The 25,611-nt window shown below is 37.6% G+C and overlaps 2 protein-coding genes and 1 long non-coding RNA gene across 3 annotated transcripts; 1 reads left to right on the top strand and 2 right to left on the bottom strand.

The window, feature by feature from the left end:
• Positions 1-2,575: 2,575 nt before the first annotated feature.
• Positions 2,576-8,161, bottom strand: LOC103406474 (heterogeneous nuclear ribonucleoprotein Q-like). The gene is made up of 12 exons (XM_008345463.4): positions 7,478-8,161; positions 6,011-6,567; positions 5,837-5,926; positions 5,505-5,744; positions 4,783-5,004; positions 4,373-4,673; positions 3,952-4,283; positions 3,738-3,847; positions 3,564-3,658; positions 3,393-3,469; positions 3,208-3,301; positions 2,576-3,005 (listed from the first exon to the last, which is right to left on the bottom strand). Exons 1-11 carry the CDS (start codon positions 7,794-7,796, stop codon positions 3,209-3,211), a joined length of 2,436 nt encoding a protein of 811 aa, XP_008343685.1. The 5' UTR covers positions 7,797-8,161; the 3' UTR covers positions 2,576-3,005; position 3,208.
• Positions 8,162-8,993: 832 nt separating this feature from the next.
• LOC139197851 (uncharacterized) lies at positions 8,994-12,097 on the top strand. The gene is made up of 3 exons (XR_011583225.1): positions 8,994-9,461; positions 10,075-10,133; positions 10,889-12,097. It is a non-coding gene; the product is annotated as an uncharacterized lncRNA (long non-coding RNA).
• A 4,419-nt stretch (positions 12,098-16,516) lies between these two features.
• Positions 16,517-25,033, bottom strand: LOC103406484 (uncharacterized protein At1g28695-like). The gene is made up of 3 exons (XM_008345471.4): positions 24,421-25,033; positions 23,920-24,327; positions 16,517-17,494 (listed from the first exon to the last, which is right to left on the bottom strand). Exons 1-3 carry the CDS (start codon positions 24,733-24,735, stop codon positions 16,970-16,972), a joined length of 1,248 nt encoding a protein of 415 aa, XP_008343693.2. The 5' UTR covers positions 24,736-25,033; the 3' UTR covers positions 16,517-16,969.
• Between the last annotated feature and the right edge of the window lie 578 nt (positions 25,034-25,611).

Genomic DNA, 25,611 nt, shown 5'->3' with positions numbered 1-25,611 from the left:
TTAATATTAGGCCGAAGAGGAAGTTGGAGCAGAGCTTGAAAGATTGGCAATCGACGAGAAGCCTCCAACACCCAATTCAATTTTGTTCTAATTTCTCTCTTCTTTCATTGATTCGATGTCTGAGTCGTGTTGCAGGTGCAAATTCCTAAATTTTTGTACTTTATTTTCTGCTTCACTTTATTGACAGTTATACAGAGCAGAAACAAAAAACCAGAAAGGAGAAGCAAAAGACCCATATGGATGAGCAATCAAGAACCCCTAAAGAAGTCCCAACGAAAGGGGCAAATACCAAAGTGAAGGATGGCAAACTTCTCGGCCAAGTCCTTAATCTTGAAGTAGCAGACGTCGACCCAGTTGAACTGATTTTGCAAAAATGGTCGAAGACAAGTGAAATTGATTATGTAAAAATAATCGAAGACGGGTAGAACTGATTCTGCAAAAATAGTCGATGACTGATTGAACTAATTCTGCAAAAATGATCAATGACAAGTTGAACTGATTCTGCAAAAATAATTGAAGACTAATTAAATTGATTCTGCAAAAATGGTCGATGACGGGTTGAACTGATTTTGTAAAAATAATCGAGGATGGGTGACTAATTCTGCAAAAATTGTTGAATACCGATTGAATTGATTCTGCAAAAATAATCGATGAAGGGTTGAACAAATTTGCAAAAATGGTCAAAGAGTGATTGAACTGATTCTACAAAAATGGTTGGGATAGATGGAACTGATTCTGCAAAAATTGTTAAGGACAGGTTGAACTAATTCTGCAGAAATAGTTGATGATGGATTGAGCTTACTGCACAATTAGTTTTGTTGGAGTTGTGAAGGCTAGGTTCTTTTAACAATCCTAAAGCCTTAGGGGTATGACTGGTATTTTAAAATATTGTTTCCATGTTTTTGGGCTACGCTTTAGTTATTTTTATATTTTTGTCTATCTTTGACATATTTAAAAACTAATGGAATTCCTTAAAATATAATGAAAGTTTTTATCTCTATATATAAAGCTTCCTATTATAAAAGCTTCACAAAACTGGTGTGCTCCCTATATATAGAAGATGAACGCTTTGCATCTAAGATAACAGTCCCTTAGTACTACGGTCTAGTGATATTCCTTTTCACTTGTAAGTGAGAGATCTTAGGTTCGATTTAGAGATTGTTACTTAAATACTTTTTTTTTCAATTGTTTAAAGCAGTTCTTTTTCCTACGTCTAAAACCCAAGCAGGAGTGTTTATTACCAAATCTTAATTGCTGCTCTACATTAAGCCATCGAAGGTTTGTTAAGGTTTCCAAGAGGACAATCCAAAAATAGAAGCGATTACAAACTTGACTACAAAATTTCGAAATAGAACTAGATAAGCGTACAAGACGCGCAAAAATTGTGGTTTATATACGACTAGTATGTTTAACGTCCTTCAGTTTTACAATGACAATGAATTTCTCATTTTACTGGATGACTCGCACCAGAAGGCGCGGTATTTAGGTTTCATTCATTAAATTCTTATTTTACCTGTACAAAAAAACACATCCAACCATTCTTCCTTTAGAACAATCACAATCACAATCCCAATCCCAATCTAGAGAGAGAGAGAGAGAGAGAGAGAGAGAGAGAGAGAGAGATAGAGAGAGAGTCCTGCAAATTTTATACCAAATACAATACGTTGCCCATTACAACGAGGACTGTCTAGGTTTTCCACACAATCAGGTTGTCGTATTTCACTAGTGAACACGAATAACAAAAAGTATATGGCACCCCATTAAAATTCAATCCAGCATTCAGTTGCATCCGAACATCGATAGGATACTGGCATGTATCAAAAGCATATCAAAGTAAAACCGCTCAAGTGAAACAACTTCCAACCAGCAACTAGTCCTTGGATACGCTAAAGCAATCAAAATGAGTTGATCGAAAGGATTTGAGAAGATTTAAGCTATCTTGACCATAACAAGCCCTAATGAACAATACAAGGACAAGGACTCAACTCAGGTACTAGTTACCTCCAAGTTCCACAAGCTTTTAATCTGCGAGAATTGCTCGTAAAGATACAACCAACTTTTAGACTCCGTGAACGTGCCAAAGTGATCCACCCACACTTAGTATGGGATATTCCACATTAAGACGTGCTTCTACAAAGTGGAATACTTGCCAATTGCATCCCTTCTTTACAAATACCGACTTTCTGCAATCCAGATAACAGTAGCAAGAGTGTTCTTTCAGTGTTTTTCAGTCCTACTTTTGCTCTCAGGTGACTCTCACAGTTCTTGGTAGAGGTTGCAAGGAACTTAAGAATAATACTTCAATCGAGATTTTAGCAAGCAATGTAAGATAATTTTATGAACTAGAGTCCTACTCATTCTTCTTTGTAATTTCCCAATATGTTTCCTTAAATATCAATATATATGTCAAAAATGCAAATTTAAATCACGCGGTAACTAAAACTGTACACACCAGGCAACAGATTCCAGGTCTACCTTTTTGGACCACAATCTCGTACAATTCCAAGCAAGCTGAATCTTTCCTTATAGCCTTCAGTTCCGTGATAACCCACTCAACGATATGGAACTGAATTGATTAAGCGATCTAAAACGGCCAAAACGGCTTTTATTATTCAAACCTTTCCAAAGGATTCAGCATTAAAAATATCCAAAATACCTTATAATCACATTAAGAAAATCCTCTTTCTCTTGTTATAGTCTTATCTATTCATACGAACAAAGGATGCAGCAGGACTCCAAATTTTCCGTCAGGTGGAGTTCTTCTAGTAGATGAAGTAGAAGACACGTCATAAACTAAGCACTTGCATCTCCGAATATCTTGAGTTTCCTTGCAGCAAAATAACTACAGCCTGGCACAATATCCAATCTCTGGAAATCTAAGAGGGCGGCTCCTCAGCACATACATAGGTTCTTAGGGAAATTCTGTGTCCATAACTCTAGGCATCATAATGGTAAAAAGCTTCATACAGTCCACATCCCACAGCATCCTCTTCATCATGTCAGATCTGTTCCATAGACAAATTCACTTGTAACCATATATTGCTCTGTTTTCACCAATGACCTCTTAGAGCCAAAGACGAGATGTCGTGCCTTCGGAAGAAAATAAATCTCCAGCCGGAAAATAGTAATAATGACACACGCATCGCTCTCATAATTACACACACATGAAACTTAACAAAACATGAAAAACACAACAATCTAAATTACCTCAATAGTATGAGCCAGAACCACCTGAACCCATATAACTGCTTCCACCCGCACCACGGCCAGAGTACATTGATGAGTAAGAGCTACCTCCAACCTACAATAGAGAATCAAGATATAATGATATATGAGACAGCTAAATGGAACACCTATTATTTTCATTTAATCAAATCAGATTAGGTGCATACGTCACTGCCACGAGAGATATAATCACCACCATAGCTGGATGAGTACATTCCACCAACGTCACTACCACCATAAGAACCTGAAAAAGAAATTAAAAAACCTTAAGACCCTTAATTCTATGGTTTCAACAATAAAACTACTATCTATCAGATAACCAGAAATTACAATCGCACCTCCTCCATAGCCCATGCCCTGACGACTGCTGTATAGTCCATGAGAATCCTGACTTGTTCTGCTGCTTCCATATCCCATATTAGATCTCCCAAGTCTATCATACACAACAAAAGGTAAGTTGCTGCATCCACACGAGATAATAAAAAGTTAATGTTACAATTCAAGGAACAAACCTGTCACTATAGCCATCACCATATTGAGACGAACCACTTTCATACTCATAGTCTAACCGTGCCCTTGATTGGCGGATGCCCGCATCAGCATAACGGGGAGGAACATCATCCTAGAACACATGGAAGAAGAATGTAAGCCCTATTTCATATCCTACCAGAGAAAACCAAGTAAATTACATTTCCAGCTATAGAAAATGACGTCATTAACACTAACCAGTGCAGAGTAGGCACGTTTTGAACCAGAAATAGTGTCATAATCACGAGCACGACCTTCACGGTAACTTGGAGGAGGAGGAGGGGGAGGATGCCTTTCATACCGCTGTCCGTAACCTTCATCAACATAAGCTCTCCTTCCTGTTGTACGAGATGTACTTCTTGGTGGATCAGAGTAGGCAGGACCACGCTGAGCGTAATCATCTCTGTACGATTGGCGTCTTTCTGGAACAGCCCTTGATCCATAATCAGGGGCTGCTCTACTCCTTGGAGGAGGAAGGTCCTCATGCCTGCTATATTCCCTCCTGAAGCTACTCTTTGGGTACGCAGGAACTGTTAGAAAGAGTATAGGAATATTATTATTCACAAGATAAAAGTTGTCACACAACCCATTAGCCATTATAAATTAAAATATTGCATACCAGGTGGCCTCCTGTCATAGGACCTAGATGGAGGAGGCAAAGGCCTGCCTCTTTGTGGATAAGATGACATCACATGGCGTCTATCTCTTAGCGCAACAGGCCTCTTTACACTGGCTGGTGGGATTCGACTTCCAACTCCCCTTAACCCACTACGCATAGGAGGGAGAGGGCGTGGTGCTGGGTGACCCCATGAACCTCTAACAACTCGTCCAACCCCCCTAGAAGATCGATAATCTCCTCGCCCAACATGTTTTCCTTTACCCCTCTGGAGCGGTCTTGATAACCTCGCCCTGACTTTCGCCTAAAAGTGACGATGATTATTCATAAATTCATGTCCAACAAATGCCAATACATAAAATACTTTCATCGGTAATGTCTAATTTTGAAATAACTGTTACCAGCCAACACACCTTGTTGTCTCCTTCACCTAACTCTGAATTGTTAATGCTTTTAGCACACGTAACTGCAGCCTCATGAGTGTCGAATGTAACAAAACCAAAATCTCTCCTCTTAGCAGAGGGCATGTTCCGCGCAAGCTCAATCTTTTCAACATTCCCATATTCCTTAAGAAGATCTTGGACATGGTCCTCATCCCATGAAGCAGGTAGGCCATCAACAAACACAGTTTTGACCTGCATCTCAAGATATTTAGTCAGCAGCTCCAACAATCACCTAAACTCCTCTAAACTGCATAATAACACTATATCAAAGAAACACAATCACAATTGCTTTCCCATACTTAACTAACTTTATCATAGTCAATTGAGGAGAAAAGATTAACAAGATTTTAGAAAACAAGTAACACGAAATTAAGATAATGCTACCCAAAAAACAACTCCAAAGAATCTAATTCAACATGTTACAGGTGCTATATGCTAATTTGTCAACAAACTAGAAAAATTACTTGTACAAGAGAACATCAATGGGCATATTGTAACTCTATCATCTCCCATAACATAAAAAAAGAGCACAACAGAGAATTTATCCAGGACTCCATACACTCATGGAAAAAATTGATGTTACAAGGACCTTTGTATACGTTCATACACCAAAACACAAGAACAGATCATCAGAAAGATAACCCATCCAGGAATCCTATTGTTCCTATAATATAGCAGAAAATTTACGTTACCTGTGCCATGATTTCATCACCAGGATCAATGAAGGAATCTGCAAAAGAAACTTTTGCAGGCCTATCAACTCCAAACACAATATCTCTTTTTTGAAGTCGCTTAAAAGCATCCATGGCATCTGAACGAGAAGAAAATTCCAAAAAAGCAAAGCCTCGATTCATTCCCTCATAGTTAGTATCTTCAACCAATGTCAGACCCTCAACATTATCTACTCCATAATGTTTCAACTTCTCTCTCAACTGAAACCACAGCCATCAAAAGAAGTCAGAAATTTTTAATCATCTCCTGATAAGTCAGAGAATTTTGAAATGATGTAAGCCAATATACTTACAGCATCCTTTGTCCATGTCTTGCATATGTTACCCAGAAAAAGAGTATCACTGTCTTGACTTGGAGTAACACCACACTGTTTTCCATTAATCTGGAATTGCAATCATTCAGAGAATAGAATTTAATATATGAAGAAACCAGTTTCTGCTCGAACTACGAAAGGATCAAAGATTACCACTGGATGTTTAAGCTCCGCAACTGCTCGCCTTGCTTGTTCCACAGTTGCAAAACGCAAGAACGCAAATCCCTTGTTCTTCTTAGTCTGAGGGTTCATCATCAGCCTGACCTCAGTAACTTCACCAACACCAGCAAAAGCTTTCCTAAGATCAGCCTCACTTGCATCCTTGTCTAGACCACCAACAAATACTTCAAACTCCTTGCGCTTCCGTCTCTCCTTTACAACTTCATGGTGCTCCTCTTCCTCGTCAACCATCTCTGCATGCTCATGCTCATGCTCCTCGCTAGCATGCTCCTCAAACTCTTCACCCTCGAGTTCTTCGTGGCCATCTTCCAACTCTTCCTCAGCCATATCACCTTCTTCTTCACCTACAATCTCCTCAGGTTCTTCATCTCCTTCATCCCCGAGCTCCTGGATATCCTCTTGTTCCATTTCCTTCTCATCATAATCAACCCCACCATCTTCTTCAGGTTCATACTCAGCTTCATTATCCTCCAGCTCTAATTGTTCATCTTTTTCATAATCATCTATAGACTCCTTAACCTTATCTTGTTCTGCGATAAATTACGGTTGACAATACCTTAAGTTAAAAGAGACTCAAGTTCTACATTATGATCAAGCAGAGTTCATAATTTAATTAAGACGGTCCTTGTCCATCGCAGATAAACACAGTACAAAGAATACCATGATTATATTAATACATAACGGATCCCCAAAAAAAGGCATGATCTACTTTTACAATGCCTGAAGTGTCATTCTATACTTAATGCTTGCATATGAAACAATGTCTAAACACAAAATTGATCCAAAACTCAGTCACAACAGTATGATCCCACTTAGAAGGTTTAAACTTCCCGTCTATGCTCTTCACATAAACCAGTCTGAGCTAAAAACAAAGAGGAAAGAGTATGATCCATGCTTACACTGTTTATACTGTCATCCTTGATCCATATATTAACCAACTTTTTGACACATAACCGAGCAAGAACTAAGTTAACAATCCACTACGCTCACACCGACTTCTACGCTCCACTCAAGAACTAATTGTTCTTGAAAGAACAAGTTGGCCACTTCTATTTAAAGCCACCAAAGTGCATGGAAGAGCAAGCATTACCAGATTTACAAAAACGTATTCCTCAATGGATTTCTGTGTAGACATTTATTCTTCGGAATCTTTCTAAATTATTTCCCTTAGTTGGTTTTATTGTTTCCCTAAGCTCTATACAACATCCCACATAACAGAAAATTAAATATACAAGAAATTTGATTGAGAAAATGTTACTCATTCTCTACCCCTTTTACCACAACAAAAACCACATTATAGACAAAAGATTAAGCATTATTACCACAGTCCCTTAAAACATATATAAAATCATGCAAAAACATAGAGCAGTGGAAAATCAAGAGCAAATTACTTAATTCAATCAAGCCCCAACAAAATTACATAATGAAAACAAAACTTACTTTTTAATCCTTTCTGCTCTGCTTTCGCTTCAACTTCCATCTCTGAAGGCCCTGACTGATCAATAACGGATGCCTTTTCATCAACAACTGGCTTCTCCTCGACAGCCACGAGCTTGTCCGCCGCAATTGGCTTCTCCTTAATCTCTTCAACATTGAGATCCTCTTTAGATTCCACCATCGGCACCGCATCCTCGGCCTTCACCAACTCATCTGGAGCCTCAGGCTGGACCTGGTTCTGGGCCTTGTGCGTCCCCCTGGTGACTCTCGTCGTCCTCTTCGCTCCCGCCGCCCCACCTCTCTTCACCGTCCTCGGAGGCATGGTTTCCCCAATCAAATTCTCCAAAACTCCACAAATTCCCCAAATCAAACCCAAAATAAAAAACCCTTTTCAAGAATCAAACAAGGAACGATTCAGAAAACCTAACTCCACGATCACAGTTGCAGAATAGAAGGAATCAGAATTCTAATAGGATCCGAACCGAAAGATGAAATATTTCAATGTATACTATTTATAGAGAGATAATTGCAGTGAAAACCCTAGATTGCGTAATTGCGAATCGAACAAAACCCTAGAAACAGAAAGTGAGGAGACGAAGACCAAAACAAAACCCTAATTAAAGAAAGGTGGAGATAGAATTGCGACCTTGCGGGTTAAGGCTGAGGGATTTGTGGGCATATATATGCGAAAGGAAAGGAGGTACTTTGGGTGTAAATACTTGGACAGGGATTGTTAGTGTGAGTGAATTATTTGACACGTGGGAATTAGTAATTGGTTGGACAATGTGAGTTGGGGACATGGGACACTTGTAGTGATGGGCATTGGTTATGACGGGCGGGTAACTACGGTTATTTGCCCATAACCGTTTATATTCATACCCGCATAACTATTTATGCGTTGGGTAATTGCATAAACGGTTATACCCATACCCATAACCGTTTATAAACAGTTAACCATACCACACTTGGCATGGTATGAAGCAATTCGTAAAGTTTAAAAAAAAATATATATATATATATATATATATTTTTTTTTTTTTTTGATGAATTTTATTATACAAAACGAAACAACAAAAGAATTTTGCATTTTATGAATAGAAAATTTGTGGTAGTTTAATTCAAAAATTATTTTTCAAAAAGAAAATATTAGAAACATGTCTAGTACTAAAATCATCTTCAACCCTTAGGCTAAAATTTAAATTTTATAACCCAAAAACAATTGTTGTGACAATCCGTCCCTAAAATTTCGTTTTTATTTATTTTAATCGAGGGAATTGACAAAAATGTTTAGAGGCAATGATTTTGATTTATGTTGACCATCGTCTAGAAAAAAGTATGACTTATTCTTTTGGCGTATTTGCGTAGTCGCCGTTTGCGAGTCCGGATTATAACGGTATCGTTATGGATATTTGAAATTGGTTACTTGTTAGTTAATTTTGAACTCCCACCAGGTGAGAATAGTGGACCAATTAAATTAAAGGGACAATGATCCAATTAGAAGAGAGGGAGAGGGCAACAGCCCAATCAGAAATTAGGAAAAGAAGGAAAACCAAAAAGGGAAAGCTCCCAGCTTTCTGTGCACCCACACCCACACCCATTACGACCACCCATCTTCCAAGGCAGATTCCGGCAAACTCCGTTGGAGTTTTTTGACCCCACCATGACCATCTTGAAGCTCTCATTCCCCTCTACAAAACCCACCCAAGAACCACCTTTAGAAACCACCACATGTGGCGGGGCGAAGCCACAAAATCCGACCCATCAAAACCGTGTCTGGCCACTCTTTTCAATTTTTTGACAAATCAGCAAAGCGATGGCCTATGCCACCACTTGGGCTTTGTAGCCCATCATCCCAGGAGCAAATCCCAACCAACCTTGACCCCGTTGGTCCACCGTAGACGAGGAATCAACGCCGAGAAGTTTTAGGCACCGCCGGCTTTGTGGGAAAAATTGACCATCTTCCGTCCACTTTTGGACTTCGTGGTAGGTATGAAAGTTGTTCATCTCTTTAAGATCTTCATTTCTGTAAAATTTGAGAATTTTTAGAAATAGTGGAATTTTCCGGCGAACCGTGGTGGCCAACCACCACGCGCGGCGGCACGTGCGGCGACGGCCTAGCCAGTGGACCGACGATGTCCTTTTAAGTTCAATTAGATGTATGTCATAATTGATATCCATATGATGTGGTTTGATTGTTTGAACTTAGTTTCATTATGATACATCGCTTGGCATTTATATGAATCGATGATTCGTCCGTTCGATCGTCACCAAACTTTGATACATTAGTACGTAATATTTGAGGACCATAAAAACTTATGGATCGGGAATTTGATGTACGGATCTTTCCGAATTGGATTTATAAGTTCATAAAATAAAATGTTGACCACCATTTGGTTTTGGCAATTGGCGGAGATCTGACCGTTGGATCTTAATGAAACTGTAGGATGTTGTTCTAAAAGTATAATGTGGATCTTTGGAAGCAACGGATCAGAAATATGTGATGCAGATCTTTCAAATTGAATTACGTAGTGATGTGTTTTATGTAAATTATGTATTCCATCGGTCAGAACTCTGAGATGTGATTTGATAATTGGTCATAGGCAACGATAGTTCGTGATGTCTCGATATGCATGCTAGGGAGTCGTAGCGCGGACCTCAGGTGAGTGGGTCTTTTCCTTTCTATCGTATATTTTATATATATATATATATATGATTGACAATTCCACAAATGTTTATAAATTGATTATTGCATATAATTACTGTGAATGCTTTGAAGTAGTAATGCGAACTACGAATGGCTTGATCCCTGTTAGGGTACGTAGGCAGTCTAACGAGACGTTAGATGCAGCCATACTATAAATGAGACTAATTAATTGAGACAATAGCCTTCTTTGGGAAATTGTGCAATGTGAGGGACATTGGTGGAAAATGTGAGATTTATCCTTATGATTTAGTGATGGGATGTTGGTTATAAATCATTGTGTGAAGGATTGAGAAATTGAAGTAAAGAATCCTAACTATTGATAGTTAGTTAAATTAATGTTTAGTTGAGCCATATTATTTCCGAAAATAAATAGTTCGGGAGTAGGGTGTTACAGCTTATGCATTTTATGCCATATTATACATATATATATATATATATATATATATATATATATATATATAATTGTAAATGCTATGACATGATTGAGTATTAGATTGCATCATGGTATATTTATATGTATATTTATTGCTTGTAATTATTTTGAACGTTTTGAAGTGCAAAGGTGAACACAGGACACCCAGGTAAGTTCAGGTGAGTTTATGGTATTAGTGGAAATGAGGGAGTTATGGCATGACTATGTGTATGTTTTAGGCAACTCCGACCTTGTCGTACATATTGCAATGATAGGCAACTCCGACACTGTCGTACAGGTTGCCCATGAGGCGTACATAATATAATAGATGCAAGTAAAGCTCATAAACCTGCACCCCGGTGTTAGTGCTCCCGCCCGTGGCCAAGGCACAGTCATTCACGTGATGTTCACCTCCCGCACCTTACGCTCACCTTAGATCCAAGGTAGGTGCACAATCATGTCATACAGACCACTATAGATGGTTCCAACTCGTTGGTGACCCGCGTTTATTCTCACAGTCTTCACGTGATCGTAGCACTGAAGCGTATTTATTTACACAAAATCCTGTCGTACAGACCACTATAGATGATTCTGACTCGTGTGCAGGGATATGTGATGAGCTATGGATAAGTCGTACAAGTCACTATAAGTGACTCCGACTTATGAGCTAGCATTGATTGATGAGATATGGATAAGTCGTACAGGTCACTATAGGTGACTTCGACTTATGAGCTAGCATTGATTGTTGAGATATGGATAAATCGTACAGGTCACTATAGGTGACTCCAACTTATGAGCTAGCATTGATTGATGAGATATGGATAAGTCGTACAAGTCACTATAGGTGACTCCAACTTATGAACTAGCATTGATTGTTGAGATATGGATAAGTTGTACATGTCACTATAGGTGACTCCGACTTATGTGCTAGCATTGATTGATGAGATATGGGTGCAGTCGTACAGGTCACTATAGGTGACTCCGACTTGCGTGCTAGTATGGATTATTAATCACATGATTATTGATATTGCTGATAAAATGCGGTGTTGTGGTATATTTATGGATTTACTGTTGATATACTTTTGATTTCACATTGATACGTGGTATGATTTTTCTGGAAACTATATAAGTGTTGTAACGAGGGGTTATAATGTTTTATACGGTTTCTATTAAAATGTTATTTCTAAGGCCACCCACCCTTGTCTTGTTTTCACCATCCAGGTTTTATTAGCTGAGCTTTCTTATCGTCGAAGGTTCGTGGCAATTCTTAGTATTGGAGATTCTTTCAAGGGTACGATTCTTAATTGTACTTACTTATGCTCTAACGTCATGTGTGAAGTGGGTTCATTCCCGCTCACCTATGCACTCTGGTATTTAGGCACTCTTAAGTTTTTATTCACATTTTCCCACATCATAACACTGTATGGCTTCGTCACCTCCCAGGTGTCGGTCAGTGTAGCTCGATTCAAAGTCTTAGTGGACATTCCGGGACGGGGTGTGTCAGTTTTTCTCCTCTCACCATTATGGGTTAAATTTTTAGCCCGAAATTATTAAAGAATAAATTTAGGATATTTTTTTTCTTAAAGTAATTTTTTTTAAATTATGTAGATTATCTTAATTTAATTTATAAACATTTTAAACTAAAAATATTTAGATTCCGATGAATATTAAAAAATCACCAAACCTACACTATGAAACTCGTGGAACACTATGAAAGAATATGAAACACATAATTTTTTTTTAATTACGTTAGCTATTGGATTTAATAGATATTTTCTTTTAACGTTGGATTCGATTATATTAGATCTTAATCGTTGGATTCAATGAATTTATAAATATAAAACTACAAAAAATACACACATATGGTGGCCTAGCCCCACTAACCCAGGGGAATCATGGGCTAAATTTGCCTCAAAAATGAGCTTTTGGTTAAAACTCATATTTGCCCCAAGGGTTGAAGTAAGTTTAGAACCTAAAATTTGAGTTTTACTCCAAGGGTTGAAGTAAGTTTAGAACCTAAAATTTGAGTTTTACTCCAAGGGTTAGAGTAGGTCTAACGGTAATTTTGATTTTGATAATAATGTATTGTAGTATAAATTTGAAGCTGGTGGCGATGGTGACGATGAAATTGTGGTTGCATAAGGGATGGTGTTGGTGGCCACGATGGTTAGGGTGCCTGTGGTGATGGTGATAGTGGTAGTAGTGATGACAATGACAGTGCGATGATGGTAGGGTATAAATGGTGGCAATGTGGGAAGGGAAACGACATTGGTGGTGGGAGTGGTGGAGAGAGTGGTAATGGTAGCAGAGTGGTGGTGGCGCTGACGATGATGGTGAAGGTTGGTGGTGGTAGCATTGATAGTGAGAGGTTTTGGATGCAATTAACATATTGGGGTGGTGGGAGTGATGGTGGTTCAAACAAGGGAATTGTTGGTTGCCATGGTGGCTAGGTTGATGTATGTGGTGATGGTGGCGGCATTGGTGGAAGGCAGTAGAAATCAGGTCACAATTGACCTAGGGCACGTTAGAAATATATAGCCAGCCTCTGAACAAAAAATTTGAAATGCCCGCTCACATGCATCCTATTTCATAAAAGTCTACAATGTAGTGTGCTGCTTCAGGTTCAATCAAGGTTCTACATTGCCCCAGGTGATAGTCTGTTGAAGAATAGGACATTTGCGCAGGGTTTATCAATAACCCTAGCACTGTTAATAAGGGTGTGAAATGAGAGAGTTGGGGTTTGATTAACTTCCAAACATGTGATTCTTCAAATATCCCATAAATAAAGGTAAGGGTAAGACTAACAAGTGAGAAACTTGACTTGGAGAAAGAAAGGGGCGTGCTAGCTTATTAATAACATAGGGCTTTTTCCGCTTGATCAGAATCTATTCTATACAAGAGCTGACATTAAGAAGTAATGTGTTGAAAACTCAAACATAGTTACATCGACTAGAATATGAAATGAAGTGGAAACTGTCCATCTATCTATCTAACTTGATGTCACGCATCTTTTGTGATGTATGATTTCCATGATTTCTTGGAAGACAACATCTTGCTTTACCTACCAAAGAAACGAAGAAATTTCAAAAATTGCTCACAAGATCTTAATTTAATCCAATATGGCTTTTGTTGATAATAATGATGGAGATGGATTGATGTTGGATTGAATTCGGAAGAACAGTCAAATTCGAAAAAAAATTCTATAGCCGAACCGACCCAATTAGTGGTCCGATGAGTAAATTGTAGCAATGGTCCCTCAACTAAAAAAATCATTACCATTTTGTCCCTCAACTTATCAAAATGTGTAGCTATAGTCCTTTTCATCAATTTCGTCAAAATTTTGTCAAAATAAATTATGTTGGAATAACCATTTATATAATTAGGGTCCCTCAACTCATCAAAGTGTGTAATTATAGTCCTTTTCGTCAACTACATCAAATTTTTTGTCAAAACGAGTTATGTTGGAAAGACCATTGCTACAATTGGGTTAAAGTTAAGGGACCATTTATCAAGTTGAATTAAAGTTGAGGGACCAATGGTAATGGATTTTTAGTTGAGGGACCATAGCTGCACGTTTTGATGAGTTGAGAGACCAATGGTAATGGATTTTTAGTTGAGGGATCATTGCTCCAATTAAGTTAAAGTTAAGGGACCATATCTACGATTTCCTCGTGATCCGATTGCACAATGAGTCGCATTCAAGTCGCACCCTAACTCCATAGTTATCCGGCTTCACCTGCGCGCTTCAGCACGCACAGCAAGCAGCAACAGACTAGGCATGTTGAGTTGAGGCAACATCATCGAGGACGGGAAGAAGAAGGGGGAAATTTTTCATACTTGAAATTTTCTCTATGAATTCTCTACGCAAAGCCTGAATTTTAAAGTAAGGAATCTGTGAGAATTCCAGCAAGGGTTATCTCTTATTTAAGCTAAATCCTTAAAGAAAGACAAAAAAAAAAATCTACAAATAGGAACTACATCTCTTTTTGTTTCCCACTTAAACTCAAGCATATGTGGGGTATTTATAGAAACATAAATTAATCACATCTAATAGGAGGGCACGTGGAGTATATACTCCCTATGACGGTTTTACCATGTGGACTATATACTCACTATGACAGTCTTAACATCTTGAGCATACACATATTACCTCAAGGGAATGTGACATTAGTCTACTCTATGGGTAATAGGCTTTTAGGCCACCACCATATCACAGGTGCTTCAAGCCCATATTATGTCCTGCCATCGGGCCATACCCAACCCAATGGTGGCAAGAAGCTAACCCTTCGGAGTCTCTCCTTGGGTGTCCAATACGCTAGGCGCCCTACAACAGGGATCTTCAGGATTACTAGCTGGCATGACTATAACGACTGACATGCACCATCAAAGACTGCCTAGTATGGTTTGCAACCTCCCCTCCCAGTTACCTACTAGGGTTCAGATCTCTATAAATAGTCAGGTTAAACAGAGAAAACCATAGTAACCACTTACTACTCAGAAGTCTTTTAAGTTCTCTTTTCTCTTTACAACTTTTCTTACTTAGGCATCGTATACACTTTGGTGCACACCTTCCAAATTTATTTCGAGGTATTTGTCAATTAGACTAACAATGTTTGTTCTCTTGTAGGTAAAATTTTGTCAAATCAGTCGTATACAAAATTTGCATCACAAACTTGGCATATGATGAAGTCAAAAAATGAGAAGAATAATTAAAATAGTCGATACTCATTTTAAAATTCAACATAAGATGTGACTAGTTCGACTACAATAAGACAGAAACTATGAGGCAAAGTCTGTATCCTCATAATTACATAACAAAAACTGCAATGCAAAGTCTAAAGTCTGGACTACTTATTCCAAAATATATCAAATTTGAGAAAGGTTTTGATTGGGTTAAAATTAAAGATCCTTAAAAAAAATGAGAACTTTAGAGAGCTTAAGGACGGTATATAACTTTTTTGGTGGATGAGTGGTTAAACCTCACGACGAGCTAGCTATATTAATTTAGTTTGAATTCGTTTTTTGTGACAATCCAACTTAAGACCTTTTACGTATAAATGGAAAAAAGTATCACTAAACTTTAATACTAAGTGACAAAAAAAGGTAAATAACTTGAAATGAAGTTCGTTGAGTGTTATCGGATGGTATTTTCAACTTTTGAAGTATGCAATACAAAATAAAAAGAAAAAAATGTAAAAGCAACTCTTAAAGTAATACATGATCAACAATGAACACTTAATATTTACAAACTTTTACACCATTTTATCTCAAGAGTATGCATTTTAATATTTTTGAGGAGTAAACTGCCGATTTCCTCTTGAATTTTTAGCTAACTTCTGATTTACCCCCCTAAACTTTTAAATTGGAAAATCAAGGACTTCAACTATTTTTTTGGCTGATTTTCCCTACCGTTATTTTTCCATAGATTTCATTCAAATTAATGTTAACTCTTATCACGTGCACATCACATGACTCTCCTTGGAGAACAAAAACAACACTTCGCTAGACCTTCAGACACAAAAACTATAGAATAACACAGATTTGCACAGGTAGGCATTTTAGAAATCTAGGGTTTTCAATTATTTAAAATAATGAAGCGACCAAACTACCCTCATATGTTGTGCACATGATTTCATTTAACAGAAATATGGATGGAAAAGGAATGAAAAACTAACAGCAAGGGGGAAATCAACCAAAAAATTAGTTTAAGTCCTTGATTTTCCAATTAAAAGTTTAGGGGGTAAATTAAAAGTTAGGTGAAAGTTTAAGGGAGAGATCCACAGTTTACTTTATTTTTAGATCTTACAAAACCTTAATGAAGAAAAAGTTCAATTTGCGAAGGTCTGGTAGTACTCATGTGCTCCAACCACAAAATAAAAATGCAATATTTCAACATTTATTCATACAATATTTGACAAGAATCACATTAGTAATATGAACCGTACAATATGATTGATAAATGTGCGCCATTTGAGTTCAAACCAATTAATAAAAATTACACGATATGCTAAGAAAACCCATATTAAGACATTCTAAATCCTTTATGCTACTTACATTTTTTGAAACATACCTTTGAATCGCATACAGATTTATTTTGATAATCTTGAAAGAAAAAAAAAAAATAAGGAGACATAAATTTGAATTTATCGAACTACTTTGTGGGGGCATATATAACTCTATTGGTAGAGCATTTATCCTCAAATTTTAAACGACACTGTTCAATTATTCCCTTCCTTCACCTGAACTTTCTAAAAATAAGATAGAAAACTATTTCCTTCTCGTATGATTTACCCTTCTCCTTCTTTACTAACGTCTTCTTTAAAAAAAAAAAAAAAAAAAAAAAAGAAAAATTCATGTCTTATGAGTTGCATTACCAGAGTTAATTGGGAACAGCCCAGGAATTCCAACATCCAAAGTGCCCAGTCCATTGGAAACTCGTCGTACTAGTACCAGAACTCCTCTTGTGGGACATGAACCTCTTGAACCGTTTCCAATCCCGGAGGACGGCTTTCAAGTCCTTAACTTTGGCGACAATACTCCGGCAACAATTGGCGTGGACCGTGCTCACTTGCCCGAAGTCCCTGCTGTTTTGGCAAAAACCACTGAAATAGAGGGTGTCTAAGAACCTTACCCTAAGTCCCAACTCCCCGGTAATACCCCCTCGGAATAAGTTCAATAGGACATCCTGCTCTTTCAGTCCTGTGGCATTGTCCTTGGAGGTGTACCATCTATCAAACAGTGCTATGGTCTTGCTATTGGATCTGACGTAGTAGAAGCCAGTGTTGATCAACTGACTTGCGTTCCAAGGATCCCCGAAGAACATATCTGTACTCATTTGTAAATCTTCTGTTTCGTTCTTGCTTAGTTTTTTGAAGGGGTCCCTTAGCCACACAACATCGGTATCCTGTTACAAATGAGAAGCCCAAAGAATAAACGTTAGTGATGAAATAAAATCTTCTGTTTCAGATGTTTAGTATTAGGGGAACAAAGCAGTGGGGGACTCTAGCCCATTATTTATGTATTTAGGAACGAACCCTTATTCTATAAAATGGACTCCCTCACCATCATTAAAGAGCGTCAACTCTAGCACATTATTCATCTATTGAGGAGCGAGCCCTTATTTAATAAAAGGGACTCCCTTACCACCATTAGAGAGCATCACCGCCTACTGAGCAACCACCTCGCCGCGAGCATCAACTCCAGCCCATATTTATGTATCGAGGAGCGAACCATTGTTCTATAAAAGGAACTCCCTCACCATCATTAGAGAGCATCAACTCTAGCACATTATTCATATATTGAGGAGCGAACCCTTATTCTATAAAAGGGACTCCCTCACCATCATTAGAGAGCATCGCCGCCTACTGAGCAACCGCCTCGCCGCGAGCATCAACTCTAGCCCATCATTTATGTATCGATGAGCGAACCCTTATTCTATAAAAGGGACTCCCTCACCTTCAAGCGCTACAAGCCGAGTCAACCAAGGCAACATAAACCACAAGCCGAGCAGCCTTGCAACATATGCTACTTCTAGTTGAGCATCATTTCAGATTGAGCACCGCCTCATATCGAACATCAGTTCAAGACAACATTTAGTTACTTCGGCCCACACATGGACATGGACTGAATTTCAAGTCTCCAGCCAAAAGACTCTCTTGACTGAAGACTTGGGGGACTACTGTTTATACCATATTTAGGGCCTCGTATTTAGACCTCGTATAAATACTCAGGGGACTTAAATGTAATTATGTAATAAAGGAATGGGCAAATATGTAATAAGTGAGAAGTCCTTATTCTATAAAATGACCCATCACCCTCACAATTAGAGGAGGCCATTTATGAAGCCTTCTCACCCCTCTCAATCCCCTCTCATATTCAGAGGTTATCTCCCTCACCTCTCAGATAAATACAATATCAGTGTGGACGTAGCCCAAACCTTGGGGTGAACCACGATACATCTTATGTTATTTACATTACATGTAGATTCACGGTCGGATTTACGTTGTTCCAAGACTTCCGGTTTTGTACATCAACACAAGTACTGATGAAAATATATGTCAACGTATGTATAGTTATTAGTACACCATAATTATCGATACAATTATTGACACTACTGATATCGACGCTATCGATATAAAATCCTTCTTCCGACCCACGCCTTATAGTTATACACATAGAATTTTCACTCCCTTAATTATTCAATGACACATATTCAATTATCATTTAATACTACGATCTAGTGGTATTCCTCTGCACTTGTAAGTAATAGATCACATGTTCGGTTATTGTCAAATGCGAATTTGAATCGTCTCAAGTTCGATTATTGTCAAAGACGAATTTGAACCATATTATTGATAGCTCATTATGAGACTAAACTCATATTCTTTTTAAATATAAATAATATCATTTGTTTATAAAAAAATGACACAAATTAAAATGGATTAAAACTTAAAAGTACACACACTCAGAAAATATCTCGTACAGTTAAAACAATCTAAGTTTCCATTAATTTTGTCTGGCAACTGGCAGGAATGATCGATGTCAACTCGAGTATGTGGTTACAGTAATTAATAACAGCTGTTGTATGCTGACCACAATAGAGACTCACGGACAAAAGAATGGTACAGTATTTTGAGAAAAGGTCAAGACGAAATGGGGTCCTATACTCTTATTTTTCAAAGATAAAAGTTGAAATGTCATCATGGTACCATGGCTAAATTATCGGAGAAGACTTACGTCGAATATGTTTATCACATGATGTTTTTGTCTAATAAATTGTTATGTGCAAAATTTTCTTTCATACGACATTACATTATGAAATTGAGACATCATGATGACAGTATACATATTTCATACAAGTTATTCTCGTCATTTAATAAATTTTCATATAGTGGTACAAGATTCTTAGTAGTAGTAGTAATCGCAAAAGTGAGGGCACTCAAACGACTTCTCTGACAATTGAGTTCCATGCAAGACTTTAATTTCTAGGGGCCGCTATCGGCCTTACGTGCCATTTCTTCTATTAGATAGATAATACAAATATGTGGTAAGTAAGTGTAGTATATACCCTAATATGATGCACAACAATACTTATGTTTCAAGAAAACTTAGGACTAACCCCCCTCTTTTTTTTTTATTGAAAATTGACAAATTTTATGAGATTAGTTGAACTACCAGCTTTTCTTTTTATTCACAGTAAAGTGACATGCATGGTGACTGACGGTGAGGGCTTTGTTCTCTTCAGCTCCCCCCTAAGAGCAGCTCCAGCGGGAGCTTTTGCTTGATGGACATGCTTCAGCACAAGACCTGATTGCCCAGGGAGGAAGTCCATCGTTGGCTGGCGAGGGAGCCCGAGCAGGCCGAGCTCTAGGCCCGTGGATTCGTTCTGGCCCGAGCACCTGAGGTGGTTCTGACGTTAGCTGATGTCAGACGCCTTTTTTAATTTTTTAATTTTTTTGTTAGGTTCTAGAGGGTGAGGCCGAAAAAGAGGAAATTGCAGTTGGGTGCGCAGAGGCGGGTGAGGGCGGAGGATATGGATGTGAGTTCCGGCGAGGACATGTGGGGTGCTGACGAGGTGTTTGATGATGAAATGGCATAGTGAAGAAGTGCGTCCAAGACGACGGGCGGGAAGGGGAGTACGGAGGTGGGGGTGAGGGAGGAGGTGGGGAGGGTTTGGGGGATGGTGGTGATGATGAGAGTGAGGGTGAATGCGAGGGTGAAGAAGGTGAAGAAGAAGAAGAGCCACAGGCGGTGGCTTCCACTGTTTGTGGATTGCTTAGGGGTGGAGGAGGATAAGCTTTGTGTTTGTGGTGGCTGTGTTGGTGGTCTTCATTTCAACAGAGAGAGAGAGTCATATGCTGCTCTTTGCTTTGTCTTTTTTTAATTATCTTGGTATTATTTTATAAATAAATAAAACTATTATTTTATTGCCTATTGTTAGGGCTATTAAAGTGTAACTGTGGAGATGCAAAAAACGGTTACTGTTTATTAAGGCAGTTACTGTTCATTGAGTGGATAGCATAGTGTATTGCCTGGGAGGAGGGTTCCCACGCTGGAACTGCTCTAAGTATACTAACAACGTAAAAAAGATAGTAAAGTGACATGCATGGTGATTGACGGTGAGGGCTTTGTTCTCTTCGGCTCCCCACCCCCTAAGTATACTAACAACGTAAAGAAAGATGGAAAAGATCTCAAAAGATAATTGGTCCAAGGAGTGTCGGCAATAGAACACATGCAGTATACTAACAACGTAAAGAAAGATAGTAAAGTGACATGCATGGTGACTGATGGTGAGGGCTTTGTTCTCTTCACCCCCCCCCCCCCCCCCCCCACACACACACTAACAACGTAAAAGACAGATAGTAAAGTGACATGCATGGTGACTGACGGTGAGGGCTTTGTTCTCTCTCCCCCCCCTCCCCACCCCCCACCCCCCACTAAGAACGTAAAGAAAGATAGTAAAGTGACATACATGGTGATTGACGGTGAGGACTTTGTTCTCTTCCCCCCACCCCCACCCCCACCCCCACCCCCACTAACAACGTAAAAAAAAATAGTAAAGTGACATGCATGGTGACTGACGGTGAGGGCTTTGTTCTCTTCCCCCAAACACAAAAGTATACTAACAATGTAAAGAAAGATGAAAAAGATCTCAAAGGATAATTGGTTCAAGGAGTGTCGGCAATAGAACACATGCAGCTTCACATTTCCAATGGAAAATTAGTATACAAATATCTGAACATTATGGTTTAATCAATGTTACTTTAATTTTGGACTTTTATTTCTCGTTAATTAGTATAACAATTAACAAGAATACACAGGCGACAAAGGAAATTAAGATAATAATTATATCAAATCTCAAATGCATGTTGAAGACATTTAACAAGAAACCTTTTCAATTTTATTTTTGTCAAATAATAAAAATTTCAAGTTTTTTTTTCTTAACTAGAGATTCTTGTATGTCATCGAGTTTATGACCATTGTTTTTTTTATTGAGAATCAATTTTGATAGAAATGTTAGAGTAAGAGTCAAATTCTTGTAACAATTATTAACTACTAAAATTAAAAATTCACAAACTTTTAAATACGAATAATTTATCCTTGTTAAAAAAATACGAATAATTTATGGAGAAAAAAAAAACAAAATGTACATGAACGCTTAGATAACCACATCAATAATGAAGTGGTAGGCCATCCCTTCGCACCAATTCATTTTTGTCTTCAAAACATAAATAAATAAAATAAATAAATAAATAAAAAAAAAAGAGGTAATTCAAAGTGCAAAAGATGGGAAATTACATAAAATTGGATGATGTCTTCTCAATAAAAGCAAAACCAACCCATTAGTGCGGTTTCACGTAAGGCGAAGAAGGTTAGCTACATTCATACGACTTCACTTCCAAACTTCAAAAGAGGGAACAGAAAATCAAACCTACTCTGATCAACTTCAACACGTCTGACTCAAAATCTAATATTTAGATCCACCAAAAGGCATAATTTAGATAGGGTGTGCTATACACACACTCATTTTTACTTCTCCCACACCTCTTGTTAATTTCTGTCTTTTGATCTTCTTTAATTCATCTGATCCGACGGTCGAAAATTAAAAGAGTGAGAGAAGTAAAAAAAGGTATCACACCCCAATTTAGATTTGTGAACGGCGAATGTTCAAACTTCAAGACCTATAATTTAGAAATTGTCGTGGATGGTTTTAACCTTATTTTTTTTCTTTTGGGTAAGAATTTTTGTCACTTTTAAGTTATGTTATCTTAAATAAACTAACATTTTTTTCTTTTTCCATTTTAAACCCCACCAACCAACTTAATTCAAATTCTTTTTATTCTTAATTTATGTTCTTTAGATAAACATACATATGAATGATCTTTACAAATCACAATTATGCAAATGCACATCAAAATGTTTGTAAACTGTTCAATGTATTTATTTTTCTCATGTTTTCGTAAGGGAGTTTCTCACCCTACATTTTAGGGAATGAAGTCAATGTCACCCTAAGTTCGAATTTCCGTCTTATAATTTAATTAGGATATTTGCTTTAATAAAAATAATCATCTCCTATAAAACTGAAATGAGTGTAATCCTAGTTATATCTTATTTGCCTATACACAAAAAGATAAAAATGCATGGTCAATAAGCCAATCAACATATTGGCGTTACTAACTTACTATCATATCTAAAAGTGGTCACTGGCAATGGTTTCCAAACTTTTGGAACTACTGACAAACAACCATTATTCTAGTCTCTAGGAGATATTTTCTCGTAAATGTAGTGACAACATCGATGACATAAATGATTGTAATGTGTTCAATAGTATTATTTGTTGTTAGATATTGGTCATGCGTGCGAACCCAATTCACAAGAAAATCTTACTCTTTTTGTTTTTTGGGGGGGGGGGGGGGGACGTGGCGCCACCTTCGTAATAGTTCATGAAAGTCAATGGCACAACTGGTCATTGCACTAGAGATATTTTTCAATGTGATCATCACACGAGATAGTACACTATGTGTCTTTATATAAATTGTGGGTTATGTGTGTTAAAATATTAATAATTTAAAAATTAAAATTTTTCACCACTTACATAAAAACATATGGTGTACTATCCGTATTTCTGTTACAACTAAAAAATTCTCCATTGCCCTATATTCCCTTCCTCTTTTATCTATAACAATCAAGACTTGCATCACCAAAAGCTTCAATTAAACGTGCATGCATTTACTTTTATTTTGGTTACATTAGGTGATATTGAATTCTAAATCAGTTATAATTTTTTTGTACAAGTTACTATCAAAACTCTAAAACGATGCTTATTAACATCATATATATAATCGGCACGTATACTTCCAGTGAAGGATAAAATTTTCATTATGTCGGAAACATGATATGGTGCACTAAGAAAACTTGAAAATCAATATTACACTCGGTGTATCAGGTCATGTTATCAACACACTAAAAAATATCTCATAGTTAAGGGAATCGTCATTCATATTCTCGTAACAGACGCACTCTTAAGCTTCCATGTTTGTTTTTCGTTTTAATTATTTCCTGTTTGTTTTATTAGATTAACTAAATGGAATTCACCCACATTGGGGAAAAATCCATCGACAATCGCTTTCACTTTCCTAAACACAACAGAAAGAGAGAAGGAAGGAGAAATGTGAGGGTAAGGTCCATCTAAAACAGTACACATTCTAATCAGTGCTTCCTTTCCCTTTCCTATAATGTATATACCAATACCATACCATAGCCGACACAATTAGCGTGGTTGTTTGAATTATTGATTAAAGAAAAAATAAAACGAAGATTAGAAGTTACCGTAAACACGAAGCTGTAGCCACGCTTGAGGACCTCCAACAGTAACCAAGTTCTCCTCCACATCATCTTGATAAAATCTTCAGACATGAAAAGCTTCTCTCCCCCAAAATCCACACCCTCCGTCTCCAACCGGTAGCAATTCAGCCGCAGAAACATGCACCGGTCGTAGGCGGTTTGATCAACCGCCACGAGGACGAGGTGGTCGACCAACGTCATCGTGCCCTCCCCTTGCCAAAAGCTCTCAATAAAAAGGTCAAGCATGGTGGTGTCTGCCTTCACATCTTGGACTGCATATGCCTTGTTGATAACGGCAATGATCACGGTCTTGTTATCCATCGAGGCCTTGCCCAAGACGGTCTCAAGCTCGTCTTCCACCACATTAAATTCCGTGGTGGCGGCGGTTGTGGTCTGCCAAAAAAAAAACACAGGAACGAAACAATTCAGAAAATTAAACATACCGGTGATGGTCGGATGGTTAAAAACATTGAACTGATGACTTACTGTTTGCGACGCACAGTCGACGCCACGTTTCTGAAAGGGAAAGAGAGGGTTTATTAGAGAGGAAGAAGACGACCATATGCAAACATAAACAACGCAAGCCAAGAATAAAGCGAGGAAGGCAAGATTGGATCTGAGAGAGGAGTGTTTTGGGTGATCCATTTGAGGGTGTGTGTGTGTGTGTTTTGTGTATATGCGTGGGTGGTTTTTGGTTTTGGGGTCTAAAAAGAGTGCTGGGTTTTCGGGCGTATGGATGAAGTCTAAGCCTCTGAGAGAAGAATGAGGCCGATGGATGAGTAGGTTCGGTAGAAAGGTCATGCAATGCTTCTGAGACTTTCGATGCCATCGATCTTTTCATGGCTTATAAACTTTGGGCTTGTGTTGGAGAAATTTTTAGTTGTGACTGGAACACGGATAATATATTACGTATTTTTACGTAAGTGATTGAAAATTTTAATTTTTAAGTTATTAATCTTTTAACACACATATCTCATAATTTATATGAAGACACATGTACCATCTCGCGTGACGGTTATACTGAAAAATCTCTTATTGTGTTGTGGTTTAAAGTCTATGTATATTTTTTTGTGTGGAAAATATATAAATGAGTATCCTATGTTTTCTTTCGAGTTGATACCATACCTAATTGAGTTAATTATATTTAATCCATTATTATATGTGTCAATTTTAATGAGTTTCTAATTTTTATGAGAGAATTTCAATGAGTTGACTATTCCTATTTGTTTGAGACAATTTTTAACTAGTTCTGGTAGTGTCACGTTCCACTAACCTATAATGTGCAAGCATTATACTTTATACATATATGTAGTGAGTTTGATAATTTTAAATGATGTGTGTTATAACGTTGTAGTCCTTCCTAGTAGTTGCCTTTTAAAAAAAACACAATTCTAAATGACATATATCGTATAAAAGTTATCCTACATCATTCGAATTCTTATCTTTGTTTGTGAGAAAAATATTGTATCCTTATACCAAAAAGTGAATCATGCATCAAATAACGTATTCATCTCAATAGTACATTATCATGACTTGGAAAGTAACGAAAAGAAAACTACACAGAAGACCTTTAAACCAATCACTTGTTTTATTAGGAAAGTTATGAAAGTTATCATGAATTATTTTTTTTGACAAACAATAGTATTAATGTGTTAAATTGTTAAATGTTATGAGAGG

This window comes from Malus domestica, chromosome 07, assembly GCF_042453785.1.
Source record: "Malus domestica chromosome 07, GDT2T_hap1".
NCBI classification, from domain to species: Eukaryota; Viridiplantae; Streptophyta; class Magnoliopsida; order Rosales; family Rosaceae; genus Malus; species Malus domestica.
Note: the sequence above shows the minus strand (reverse complement) of the source record. Positions and strands in the feature narration are given on the sequence as shown.